General features: G+C 35.0%; 1 protein-coding gene across 1 annotated transcript in view; it reads right to left on the bottom strand.

Moving 5' to 3' along the window:
- MSH4 (mutS homolog 4) overlaps positions 1-13,854 on the bottom strand; it is a 128,727-nt gene that overhangs the window by 46,457 nt on the left and 68,416 nt on the right. Inside the window, exons 9-11 of the mRNA XM_003411227.4 lie at positions 5,660-5,734; positions 2,702-2,766; positions 1,493-1,662 (exon numbers count right to left, since the gene is read on the bottom strand). Coding sequence (XP_003411275.1) covers positions 1,493-1,662; positions 2,702-2,766; positions 5,660-5,734 — 310 coding nt within the window. The remainder of the gene's footprint in view (positions 1-1,492; positions 1,663-2,701; positions 2,767-5,659; positions 5,735-13,854) is intronic.

The raw sequence follows: 13,854 nt of genomic DNA, 5'->3' as shown, positions 1-13,854 counted from the left end.
ATTCACATGATTTTCTGCTATTTTATAAAACAATACGAAGGTCATATTATTCTTTTAAACTCTAAATGATTTTTGATGCCTAAAAGATGTGGTTAATCACTCTTTAAGATAATCAAAAGCACTTATTCTGATAGTATTTTGAAAGGAAAGTATATCGCAAATTTTAAAATAAAACCAGGACTATTTAATAGTCTTTGTGTTTATGGTTTTTGATTTGTTGTTCATTTTACTCTTTTTGAAAGAGAAAATAATCTGTTATTATAGTCTTTAATTCATAATAAAAAATTTCCTCTACAAATATATATTAAAAAATGAAATATTCCAAAAAAGAAAAGTAATTCGTCATATAAAATTGAAACCAAATCTCTATTATCAGCTTCAAACTCATTTCAGAACTCTAGATTTACCATTTGATGAACCATTAATACTTTGAACATTACCTGAAAAAAACTAAACTAACATCTTCATTTTTCAAAATGGTTCCTCCTCCTGATTCTCCTGCTTTCCTTAATTGTACCATCATTCTCAGGCTAGAAAACTCACTTAGCACTAATAACTGCATTTCTCTTTACTTCTGCCATATCTATTCAATTATTAATTCCTAATAATTCTTCCTTTTCTCTGTGCGTTCTTCTCATCTACATTGCTTTTGCCCTAAAAAATGCTTTATTAACTTGTAATAGGTGAACTAGTCTCCCTGCCTCCATACCTCCACTCAAATTCATTCAACTCATCATCAGATTAATCTTCTTTATCAATTTCACTCCACTGAGCAAAAACATTTCAGTGCTTCTTCATACTCCTTGGGAAAAGACCCAGACTCACAGTCTTCAAAGAATAAATTCTGGTCCTCAGTCTACATTTCACATCTTACCTCTCACTGGCCTGTAAGGGAAACTCTCTCTAACAGGTTTTCTCACTCATCCCTTGAGGTTTCCTTGTGCCTCAGTGGTCCAGATTATGCCACTGCCAGTGTGTGGGACCCCTTTCTAAGACTACTTCATTTACTAAAATCCTTTCATCCGGTGTATAAGTTCCACATCCAGTCTCTGAACTTCTACCCTGCCGTATTTTCTTCATATATTTTATAGCCATGTGAAGTTATATCATATATATTTCTTTACTGTCTGCCTCCCCTACTATAACATAAGCTCCGTGAGGGCAAGGGTTTTGTCTTGTTATATATTCTCAGTACTGAGAGTAGTATCTATATTTAGTAGGAGCTCAATTAATATTTGTTAAATGAATGAATTACTGGATCAGCTCAAGTGCCCTCTCTTCTAGATAAAAACAATCTCCCTCCCTCCACCTGAAACTCTTTAGGACTGATGGCCTGCATTTTTCATATAACTCATATTCAACTGTTTTATGGGGGTAACTCTATATTTAAGTGTGGAGAATAGACACATAATAAATACTTTGGCTTTTTTTTTTCAAGTTTCCTTAAATGACAATATATTTTAACATTATCTGATTTCAAATAATTAAATACCTGCTATGTCATCTACAATTTCTGTATATGTTCTTCTAGCTATGTCAAGAAATTCATTTATGTTAGATCTCACTGCATAGCATTTTTGTGTCCTCATATTCAGGCATCCTTTCATGTATCTTGCATCATCATTAATTACTGTTTTAATCTTTTCAAGTATGATTCCAAACCTAAAAAAGAATGTTACAGATAACAAGTCAAACAGCTATTTTTATTTATAATTTTAGAGTAGTAGTTAATGACAGCAAATAACATTTTCTTAAAATCACTTGAGAAAAGGGATTTTGAAATAAATAAATACGCTATACATATAAAGTTCACATAAGTTAGAGCCGTGACTATGTCAGTTTTAAACTACTTCATCAGTTAGGACTAATCTCCTAAAACAGCATGTAGCCACCAACAGAAATTCTACATCTGCAAATAAGCAGATCCCCCAAGTACAAAATATATCCCTGAAGAACTGTTTTTAAAATTCTGGCTTCATGTTCATCGTTCAATAAACATTTACTGACACTTATCATGTGCCAAAAACTGAGTTAGGTGGAGGGATTCATAAAAGGATGATATATGGTCCCTGCCCTTTGAAGGGGAAGAGAGATTAAATACATATTGTGAGACAGTATAACAAGAACCTTAGAATTATCAGTAATCAAGTGAACCGGAAATCTGATCATTTCTATTAATCTTTTATTTTATTCTGTTCCGTATTTTATTTGTATTTAACATGGTTTTTACTACAAACCTCCATTTATGGCTTCACATAACCAATAAAATAACAGTTCTTATGTACCACAAGTCTTTTTGGTCAAGAAACAGGGTACGGTTGTGGAAAACAGTACTATAGTTAAACTGTTCAATAGTTAGATTATATTCAGTATTCATATCCACTATTTTTGTTAATGAAAAAAGAGAGAAATCTATTTTTATACTTGCAAATCTTTCCATGAAGAAGAGCTAAAAAAATATTGAAATTGCGCATGGACTTCAATTTTCCATGTTATTCTAATTGTCCATTAGCACAAATGATCAATACTCCTATTTATTATGAAAGGAAATATATAATTAGAATTTTTGATGAATAGTTTGAAGATTATGTTAACCAAAGCTAGAGCAATTGTTCTATAGAATACAATCATAGTGCTTAAAATCAGTTAACAGAAAGAAAAGAATAAGCTAATATTTTATTAACAGTTGAGTGACAAAGACCTCTTGTCTTCCAAGGAACCATAGTAAGCTCTTAATAAAGGTGTGTTACAGTTCTTCAGTGCAATCTATTAAAGAATAAAATAAAAATTGTTAGGATAATCATTTATGACATAATCCAAATGTAGAATTTTACATTTGTTTAATACTCTACAGTTTACCAAGTGTTTTCTTGCTTATATTTCCTCATTTATATACTTGTAAGAAGTATTTTAGATATGTAGGCAAGGAAAAGATGTTATCTTTATCATTCTCCAGATAAAGATAATAAGTGGCCATCTACTGCTTCACTATTATGACTTATTTTTCTTTTGCCTCCCAACCAATTGTTAATATATATTGACTTATTAGAAACAGGTTCTTAAAATACTTAGAACACTGTATATAACTCCAAAATTTGACTTATATAGATATTAAACTAAAAAATCGCTTTACATATCTATAAATAGAGCAATTCCTCATTCTTACATGGCAAAAATAGGGATTTTATTTTGCTTAATGGAAATTGCAAGTGGTCACTAATTGAATAAACAGAAGAGGGGAAAGCATAGTTAACCTGAACCTTCAACTCCTATTTTAGTTTACTATGAGGCAATGGCAATAATGTTTCAGTAACATTTCTTTACTTCTGGACAGAAAAATAATATGTATATATTGACAAAAACTCAAAAATTCAAAAAAGCATAAAGTAAAAAATTTAAATCACTCATAATTTTACCATCTTTCCAAAGATAAATACTGTTAATACTACACCATATTTCCTGCTACTATTTCCAATAAAAAATTTTATATCTCTTTTTCCCCAGTTAGCATTACATCATAAGCGTTAAAAATTTTTCACAGTAAAAATTTTTCATAATTCATAATACTGCACCCTATGGAAAGTCATCTTTTCTCTAATTATTGGACTTCTTGTCTGCTTATAACTTCGCACCAACGTAAATACCACTTCAGTGACCATTATTGGGCAACATTTCTGAATAGTTCTTAAGGGCAGATTTTTGGAATTGGTATTACAGGATCAAAAGGTGTGATACATGTTGTGAAACGTTTCTGTAAAGTTCGTGCAATTGGTACCCTACTAGCTGTCTATGAAGTTGCCTGTCTCATTGTTCTCTCATTAGTAATGAGTAGCATCTGTTAAGGAAAAAAGAAAAAAAAAAAAAACTGCTTCTTGATAGATTAAAAACTATGGCTTTAGCTTGCATTTCTTTAATTAATGTGAGGTTGGACATTTTGGGTATTATTTGTTGATTTCCTTTTTTTGGTCATCTTCCATATTTCCATTGGCATGCCAGCATTTTCTTATAAAATTATGAGTTTTATGATGACAGAAATTAATATATTTTCCTGTCATTTGTTACAAATTTTTCCTTTCTTGGCCTATTATTCTGCCTTTGATATTTACCTTTGAAATTTGTTTCATCAAATCTATCATATTTCCTTAGTGATTTACTTTCAGTCTCAAAAAGTTAACAATACTTTTGAAATCTTTGGCCAAATTACTACTTTCATTAGAATGGACTCTATAACTAAATTTTTTCACTAATTTTTCTGTTTAAAAAGCAGTTTTTTTGTCATTTTAATTTAAAAAAGTTTTTCAGAATATAGTATTTTAAAATTAATGATAAAATCATCATTTTATAACCATAATGATAACAACTGCTTCAGGTAAGAGTCATCAGTGAATACCAAAATTAATGGGTAAAAGTTTGATCTTATTATTGTTGTTAGGTGTCATCAAGTCAATTTCAACTCACAAGGACTTCACGTGACAGAGTAGGACTGCCCCGTAGGGTTTTCTAGGCTGTAATCTTTACAGGAATGAGCCCTGGTGGCACAGTGGTTATGCATTTGGTTGCTAACTGAAAAATCAGCAGTTTGAACCCAGCAGCCACTCCATGGGAGAAAGATGTGGCAGTCTGCTTCTATAACGATTACAGCCTTGGAAACCCTATGGGGCAGTTCTACTCTGTCCTTTATGGTCGTTATGCGTTGAAATCAACTCAACAGCAAAGAGTTTCTGCTAATCTTTACAGGAGCAGATTGCCAGGTCTTTCTTCCTGGAACTGCTGGGTGGGTTCAAACTGTCAACCTTTTGGTTGGCAGCCAAGTACTTAACCATTGCAACACCAGGGTTCCTTGAAAGTTTTATGAGGAACAGGATATTTACAGTCTCAAGGTCTCTCTTCACAGATTACTTATTACAAAAGAAAATATAGTAACTTCAGAGTAAAGAAATTGATCAAAATTAATATTACCAATAATGACAGAATGACATAATGTGCCTCCTGATATGAAATACTGAGAAGGATACAACATTGTTCATAGAGTATTACTGCCAAAAATGCATAAGGCAAATCTAATGGTGAGGAGACAATACACAAACCCAAATTGAGGAATGTTATATAAAACAACTGATGCTTATTCTTCAAAATGTCAGTATTAGGAAAGACAAAGAAAGGCTGAGAAACTTTTCCAGTTTCATGGCGTCTAAAGAAACATGACATTAAGTACAATGCATGGTGCTGAATTGGATCCTGGATCAGATAAAACAAAATGCTCTAAAGAATATTATTGAGATAATTGGAAAATTTGAGTATGGGCTATATGTTATACGACAGTATTGTATCAATGTTAAATACCCCGAATTTTATAATTGTACTGTGGCTATGTAAGAGAACAACCTTGTTCTTAGGAGATATATACTTTAGCACTTAGGTACTGCAACTTATTCTCAGATGAATCAGTAATAATTATAACAAAGATAATAATATGAGTATGTCTGTGCTGTGAGGGGAGAGAGGAGAGACAATGTGGTGAAATGTTAATAATTGGTGAATCTAGGTGAAGAATATGAGAATTCATTTTATTACTCTTTCCACTTTTCTGTAAGTTTGACATGTTTAAAAAAAACTGACACTAGACATATTTTGTACAATATACACATATTTAGGTTACCTTTAAAGGGTCCAAGAGTTCCAAGGTATGTTTTAGGTATATTAAATTTGTTATCTTTGATTCAGCTGCATTAACCTGTTAAGATAAAAATTCAAATGTGGATACCATAAATATTTAATACAAGAATGGTGTTTTCCTTGAACATTGTATGCTTATCATACTCTACGTATTTTTGTGTATTGACTTAGCCAGGATGCCAACATACAGGATGATTAGAAATTACTGGGTCACCATAATAAGACTCACATACTAGTCTCATGAAAGTCTGACAATGGGAAGAGTTGGCCTTATTGTATCCAACTTTCATTTCTATTTTGGCCCCTGAGGTCCAGCTTAAACCACAGTAGCTATAGGAGACACAGTTCAATCCAGGGCAGTATAAAAAGATGAAGATGGAAAAAGGCATAAGGGGTATTTGTGGATAGATAATACCTAAAAAGCTAAATCTGAACCTCCCAGCTTGTACAGAATATCACTAACTTCCCTGACTGGTTCCTGTGTATACAAGTAAAACAATTTTCACAATTCCAGTGGCCCAAACTAATACATTTTTCAAAGTATAATCAGTGTCATCAATCTAAATTTTATGAATAAACTTTCAAATTAAACTGTACTATCTTTGGAGTCAGGAACCCCTGGTGGCGTAGTGGTTAAGTGCTACGGCTGCTAACCAAAGGGTCAGCAGTTCAAATCCGCCAGGCACTCGTTGGAAACTCTATGGGGCAGTTCTACTCTGTTCTGTAGGGTCACTATGAGTCGGAATCGACTCGACAGCACTGGGTTTGGTTTTGTCATATCTCTGGAGCCAAGTGTGGTATTGGACCTGGAGAAATGAGGAATGTTCTTGTGGAAAGAATAACTTAACAATACTGAGGAAGGAGTGGAATTTCAAAATATTATAATATCACAATTATGACATGATGTACCTGATATGGAGCTGTTTCTTTTCAAGGTCTCTTGAGCTATATACCCACTGTGAAATACCTGGACCATTCTGTGACCATATGGGTCAATTTAAAGAGATATCAAAATGAACTTCCTTATCTCCCACCAGAGTTATCTCATGCTCTTTTACAATGACTCTCTGAAACAGGAAGGTAACCCAAAAATATAATTAAAAGATAAACCAAAATTATAATTAGATAAGTAAATAAGGTGTTGCCAACTATACATATATATCACCAACTATGTATATCTCACCAACCATATATATATCACTAGAAGACTCATCACATCACCAAAAAAGAACATCATCCAGCCAGATCCACTATTACCTGATAATATTTTGTTGTCATCACATAAGAATATAACATATATTAGCAGACTACTGAAATAATCTAAGTGAAAGATAATTGTGACTTGGGCCAGATTGATAGAAGTGAAAGTGGTAAGAAATGGTCCAATTCTGGATATATATTTAAAGGTACAGCCTACTGAACCTACTGATGGAAAGAATATATGATGCAAAAGAAAAACAGGAGTCAAGAATGACCCCAAAATTTTTGACCTGAACGACTGCAGGAATGGGATTGCCATTAACTAAGATAGGAAGGAGAAGCTGGCTTAGGAAGAAAGAACAGAAGCTGACTTTGGGTCAAGATGACTTTGAGTCAGAAATGTGTTGCACTCCCACATAGAGATGACTAACAGTCAACTACGTATGTGGCTATGGAGTATACAGGAAGCATCCGGGATAGAGAAAGATATTTAGAAATCATCAGCACATAGATGGAAGTTAAAGCTGTGAGACCAGATGTGAGTGCAGAAAAAGAGAGGACCAAGGACTAAGCCTAGGGCATTCCAACATTAGATGCCGGGGAGATAAAGAAAAATCAGAAAAGGAGACTACGAAGTAATAACCAAAACAGATTTCCACTTCCTACAATGGCAGACTTGATAATGCAGACTAACCCTTCCATTCAGCATAACCAAATAGATGAATAAAACATGTTTAAAAATTCTGCTTACAAGCAGCTTAAGTTAGCAAAGAATTACCAGGCCACAGAAGAAGATAGTGGCTCTAGGAGGTAAGTTTTAAATTTGGGGTCACTTTTCCTCTGGGGACATTTGTTGAGTCTGGACTGGGCTGCTAAAAGGCTGACAAGCTGATCAAAGCTTTTAAATTACTTGTAAGGATTGGGGGAGGGAGGAAACAAAGCTGGAACTCAGGAAATCAAGAAAAGTGGAGTGGTTAAACATTATAGATACTGAGATTCATGGAACTAAGTCCTAGAAGTAAAGGTAATCTGGAAAGAAACTGAAGCCTTAGTTTTAAAACACCTTGATTCCTGACTGATGTAATTGCTAATGTTTCTGGCCTCCGACAGGATTAAATATAAATCTCTGGCAGAAGATAACATCATCCAAAGACTAAAATTATCATAATATTAAAATACAATGTTTGGTACTTAACTAAAAATTATTAGGAATCAAGAGGAAACCAAAGCAAACAACAGGCAATAGAAAGAAACCCTTAGGGGATCAAAAAATGAAGTTACCGGAAATGAGCTTTTAAAAAAACTATGTTTAATTATATCAAGGAAAACAAAGCTAGTCTAAGAATTTGGTGAAGACATGGAAATTATATTAAAAAAAAAAAGAAATGCAAAATCTCAAACTAAAAGTGTTATAACCAAAGTTAAGAATTCTATAGGTTAAACAGTAAAAGTGATAGCTGAAGAGAGAAACTGATTTCTGGAAGATAGGTCAGGAAAAAACAATTAGAATGAAGCAAGGGAGGCAAAAGGATGGAAAAATATAAGAAAGAATAGACAAAGGGATACAATAAAAAGCTGAGAATGAATGTGCTCAGAATCCAAGGAGAGGTGAAGATAAGACAAAGCAATATTTGAAGAGATAATAGCTGAGGATTCCCCAAAATGTCAAAGAATATCAAGCCACTGATTCAAGAAAACTAAAAATTTGAAGCAGGATAAATATAAAGAAAATCAAACCTAGGCATATGTTATGGATTGAATTGCATCCCACCAAAATGTGTGTCAACTTGGCAAGGCCATGATAACTAGTATTGTGGATTATCCTCCATTTTGTGATCTGATGTAATTATCCTATGTGTTGTAAATCCCAACGTCTGATATTAATAAGTAAGGATTAGAAGCAGCTATGTTAATGAGACAGGACATAATCTACAGGATTAGGCTGTATCTTGAGTTAATCTCTTTTGAGGCATAAAAGTGAGAAGCAAGCAGAGATGAGAGGGACCTCATTACGACCAAGAAAGAAGAGCTAGGAGCAGAGCATGTTCTTTGAACGTGGTGTCCCTGCATTGAGAAGCTCCCAAATCCAGGGAAAAATTGATGCCAAGACACACTGAGATTTCCAAGAAACACTGGGTCCACAGATGTTGAAAGGGGACAAAAACCTTTCCCCAGAGGTGACAGAGAGAGAAAGCCTTCCCCTAGAGCCGGTGCACTGAATTCAAACTTTTAGCGTCCTAAACTGTGAAAGAACAAATTTCTCTTTGTTAAAGCCATCCACCTGTGGTATTTCTGTTATATCAGCTCTAACTAAATGACTAAGACAGCATATTAGAATAAAACTTCTAAAAATTAAAGGCCAAGAGACAATCTTGAAAACAGTAAGAGAAAAATCGCATTCAAAGGAGCAACAATTAGTTGGAAATAAAACAATGGAAACGCTCTCCCTACCCAAAACGAGGAGGAATAATAAAAGGCAGCAAATTAATAAAAATAGAAAACTAATATTGCAGTGTTGTTATTGCTGTGTGCCATCAAGTCAATTCCAACTCACAGCTCGACCCATAGGACTTCCTAGGGTATAATCTTCATGGGAGCAGATCACCAGGTATTTTCTCCTTTGGACCTTCAACTTTTCAGTTAGCAGCTGAGTGCTTAGCCATTGTGCCACCAGGGCTCCTTAATATAAGACAGAGTATTAACAAAGCCAAAAGTTGGTTCTTGGAAAGTACCAACACAATTGATAAGCCCTTGAAGAGAATGATCAGGCATATATAATGAAAATCAGACATTTTAATGTTTACAAGGATAATATGAATAATTTGATGTTAACATATTTAAGACTTTTTACAACATGTAGAAGTTTCTAGAAAAATACAAGAAGAAACAGAAATCTGAATAGTCCTATAACTTCTGTAACTTAAAAAAAAAAAAAAACCCATACAGAAAATTCCAGGCTTCACCACTGAAATCCACATAAATTCTCCTAGAGAGCAGAAAAAGAGAGACCATTTCAGAGCTCATTTTTCACTCCAGAAAAACCTTAATACCAGAATCTGACAAGGACATGGCAAGAAAATTCCAGGCCAATTTCAGTCACAAACATAGATACAAAAATCCTAAACAAAATGTTCACAAAAATAAATTCAACAAGATATAAAAAGGTTAAATGATCTTGACTAAGTTGAATTTGTTTCAGAAATGCAACCAATTTAACATTGAAAAATCATTTCATGTAATTTACCACATTAACAAAATAAGGGGGAAAAATCATGCAATGAACTCAATGGATTAAAAATGGCACTTGAAAAATTTCTACTTCTATTCTTGAGGACTAGTAATTTGCACCACCCAGGGACTCCTGAAGGTGAAAGTGGTGTTGTTGTTGCGTTTTTAGGTGCCCCTGAGTCCGTTTCAACTCATAGCGACCCTATGTACAACAGAAAAAACACTGCCCAGTCCTGCTCCTCACGACTGTTGTTAATCTTGAGCCCATTGTTGCAGTCACTGTCTCAAACCATCTTGTTGAGAATCTTCCTCTTTTTCGATGACTCTCTACGTTATCCAGCATGATGTCCTTCTCCAGGGACTGATACCTCTTGATAACATGTACAAAGTATGTGAGACATAGTCTTGTCATCCTTGCTTCTAAGGAACCTTCTGGCCATATTTCCTCCAAGATAGATTTGTTTGTTTTTTTGGCAATCCATGGTATATTCAATATTCTTCATCACCACATCAATTAAAAGGCATCAATTTTTCTTCAGCCTTCCTATTCACTGTCCAGCTTTCACAAGCATATGCGGTGACTGAAAATACTATGGCTTGGGTCAGGCACACCTTAGTCTTCAAGGTGACATCTTTGCTTTTCAACAATTTAAAGAGGTCTTTTGCAGCAGATTTGCCTAATGCAATGTGTCGTTTGATTTCCTGACTGCTGCTTCCATGGGTGTTGAATGTGGATCTAAGTAAAATGAAATCCTTGACAACTTCAATCTTTTCTCCATTTCTCATGATGTTGCTTACCGGTCCAGTTATGAGGATTTTTGTTTTCTTTATGTTCAGGTGTAATCCATACTGAAGGCTGTGGTCTTTCATCTTCATCAGTAAGTGCTTCAAATCCTCTTCACTTTCAGCAAGCAAGGTTGTGTCATCTATATAATGCGGGTTTTAATGAGTCTTCCTCCAAACCTGGTACCCTGTTCTTCTTCATACAGTCCAGCTTCTTGGATTATTTGCTCAGCATACAGATTAAATAAGTATGGTGAAAGGATAAAACTATAACACACACCTTTCCTGACTTTAAACCACTTAGTATCCCCTTGTTCTGTTTGAACAACTGCCTCCCGGTCTATGCACAGGTTCCTTATGAGCACAATTAAGTGTTCTGGAATTCCCATTCTTTGCAGTATTATCCATAATTTGTTATGATCCACACAGTTGAATGCCTTTGCATAGTCAATAAAACACAGGTAAACATCTTTCTGGCATTCTCTGCTTTCAGCCAGGATCTATCTGATCATCAGCAATGATATACCTCATTCCACATCCTCTTCTGAATCCAGCTTGAATTTCTGGTAGTTCCCTTTCCATATACTGCTGCAGCTGCTTTTGAATGATCTTCAGCAAAATTTTACTTGAGAGTGATATTAATGATATTGTTTCATAATTCCCGCATTCGGATGGATCACCTTTCTTTGGAATAGGCAAAAATATGGATCTCTGTCCAATCAGTTGGCCAGGTAGCTGATTTCCAAATTTCTTGGCATAGATGAGTGAGCACTGTCAGCACTGCATCCATTTGTTGAAACATCACAACTGGTATTCCATCAGTTCCTGAAGCCTTGTTTTTCACCAATGCCTTCAGTGCAGCTTGGATGGCTTCCTTCAGTACCATCAGTTCCTGATCATATGCTATATCCTAAAATGTCTGAATGTCAACCAATTCTTTTTGGTACAGTGGCTTTGTGTATTCCTTCCATCTTTTTTTGATGCTTCCGGTGCCTTTTAATATTTTCCCCGTAGAATCCTTCAGTATCACAACTCAAGGCTTGAATTTTTTCTTCAGTTCTTTCAGCTTGAGAAATGCTGACCGTCTTCTTCCCTTTTGGTTTTCTAAATCCAGATTCTTGCACATATCGTTATACTACTTTACTTTGTCTTCTTGAGCAGCCCTTTGAAATCTCCCCTTCAGCTCTTTTACTTCATCATTTCTTCTGTTCACTTTAGCTACTGGATGTTCAAGAGCAAGTTTCAGAGTCTCTTCTGACATCCATTTGGGTCTTTTCTTTCTTTCCTGTCTTTTTAATGACCTCTTGCTTTCTTCATGTATGATGTCTTTGATGTCATTCCACAACTCATCTGGTCTTCGGTCATCAATATGCAATGTGTCAAATCTATTCTCGAGATAGTCTCTAAATTCAGGTGGGATATACTCAAAGTCATACTTTGGCTCTTGTGGATTTGTTCTAATTTTCTTCAGCTTCAACTTGAACTTCAATATGAGCAAATGATGGTCTGTTCAGACCCTGGCCTTGTTCTGACTGATGATATTGAGCTTTTCCATCATCTCTTTCCTGAGATGTAGTTGATTTGATTCCTGTGTATTCCATCTGATGAGGTCCATGTGTACAGTTGCAGTTTATGCTATTGAAAAAAGGTATTTGCAATGAAGAAGTCATTGGTTTTGCAAAATTCTATCATGTGATCTCCGTCATTGTTTCTATCATCAGGGCCATATTTTCCAACTGCCAATCATTCTTCTTTGTTTCCAACTTTTGCAATCCAATCAACTGTAATTATCAATGCACTCTGATTGCATGTTTGATCAATTTCAGACTGCAGAAGTTAGTATAAATCTTCAATTTCTTCATCTTTTTTGCCTTAGTATTTGGTGCATAAATTGGAAAAATAGTCTTATTAACTGGTCTTCCTTGTAGGCATGTGGGTATTAGCCTATCACTGAGAGCATTGTACTTTAGGATAGATCTTGAAATGTTCTTTTTGACAATGAATGCAATGCCATTCCTCTTCAACTTGCCTATCCTATATGCTTGTCTGATTAAAAATGGCCAATACCAGCCATTTCAGCTTACTAATATCTAGAATATCAATGTTTATGTGTTCCATTTCATTTTTGATGATTTCCAGCTTTCCTAGATGCATACTTTGTACATTCCACATCCTGATTATTAATGGATGTTGCAGCTCTTTCTTCTTTTTGAGTCATGCCACATCAGCAAATGAAGGTCCCGAAGCTTGACTCCATCCACATCATTAAGGCTGACTCTACTTTGAGGAGGCAACTCTTCCCCAGTCACATTTTGAGTGCCTTCCAGCTTGAGGGGCTCATCTTTAGGCATTATATCAGACAATGCTCAGGGACTATTCATACGGTTTTCATTGGCGATTTTTTTTTTTTGGGAGTAGACCACCAGATCCTTCTTCCTAGTCTTAGCCTAAAAGCTCAGCTGAATGCTGTCCACCATGGGTGACTGTGCTGGTATTTGAATACTGGTGGTATAGCTTCCAGCATCACAACAACACGCAAGCCCCCACAGTATGACAAACTGACCAACAAGTGGGGGAAAGTAGAACCAAACAAATTTTTCTTGTTCTAATGAAGTATTAAAGGTATGTTTGTACTGCTGATGAAAATAAACAAGTAGAGAGGGGAAAAATGATTATACAGGAGAATTCTAAAGTGATATCTATGAGGAGACAAAAAAGCATGGTTTCCATTGCACAGTGAAAGTGTTAACCTTAGCCAGGAGCATGAATGGACAGTCTATCCACAGTAATGAGAGAGGCTAGAGTGTATGAAAGTAAGTGGGAATGGATGTGGTTATGGGGGCTTGTGGAAACTCTCCTTTAATTGCTTCAATTTTCTCAGCGAAGTAGGAAGCAAAGTCATCACTGATGTTAAGGTGAAACACCAATTCCTATTAATATACACTTCCCTCTCAAATCTCAGACACT

This window comes from Loxodonta africana, chromosome 3 (assembly GCF_030014295.1).
Source record: "Loxodonta africana isolate mLoxAfr1 chromosome 3, mLoxAfr1.hap2, whole genome shotgun sequence".
In the NCBI taxonomy this organism is placed as follows: domain Eukaryota; kingdom Metazoa; phylum Chordata; class Mammalia; order Proboscidea; family Elephantidae; genus Loxodonta; species Loxodonta africana.
This window is presented reverse-complemented; position numbering and strand designations above follow the sequence as displayed.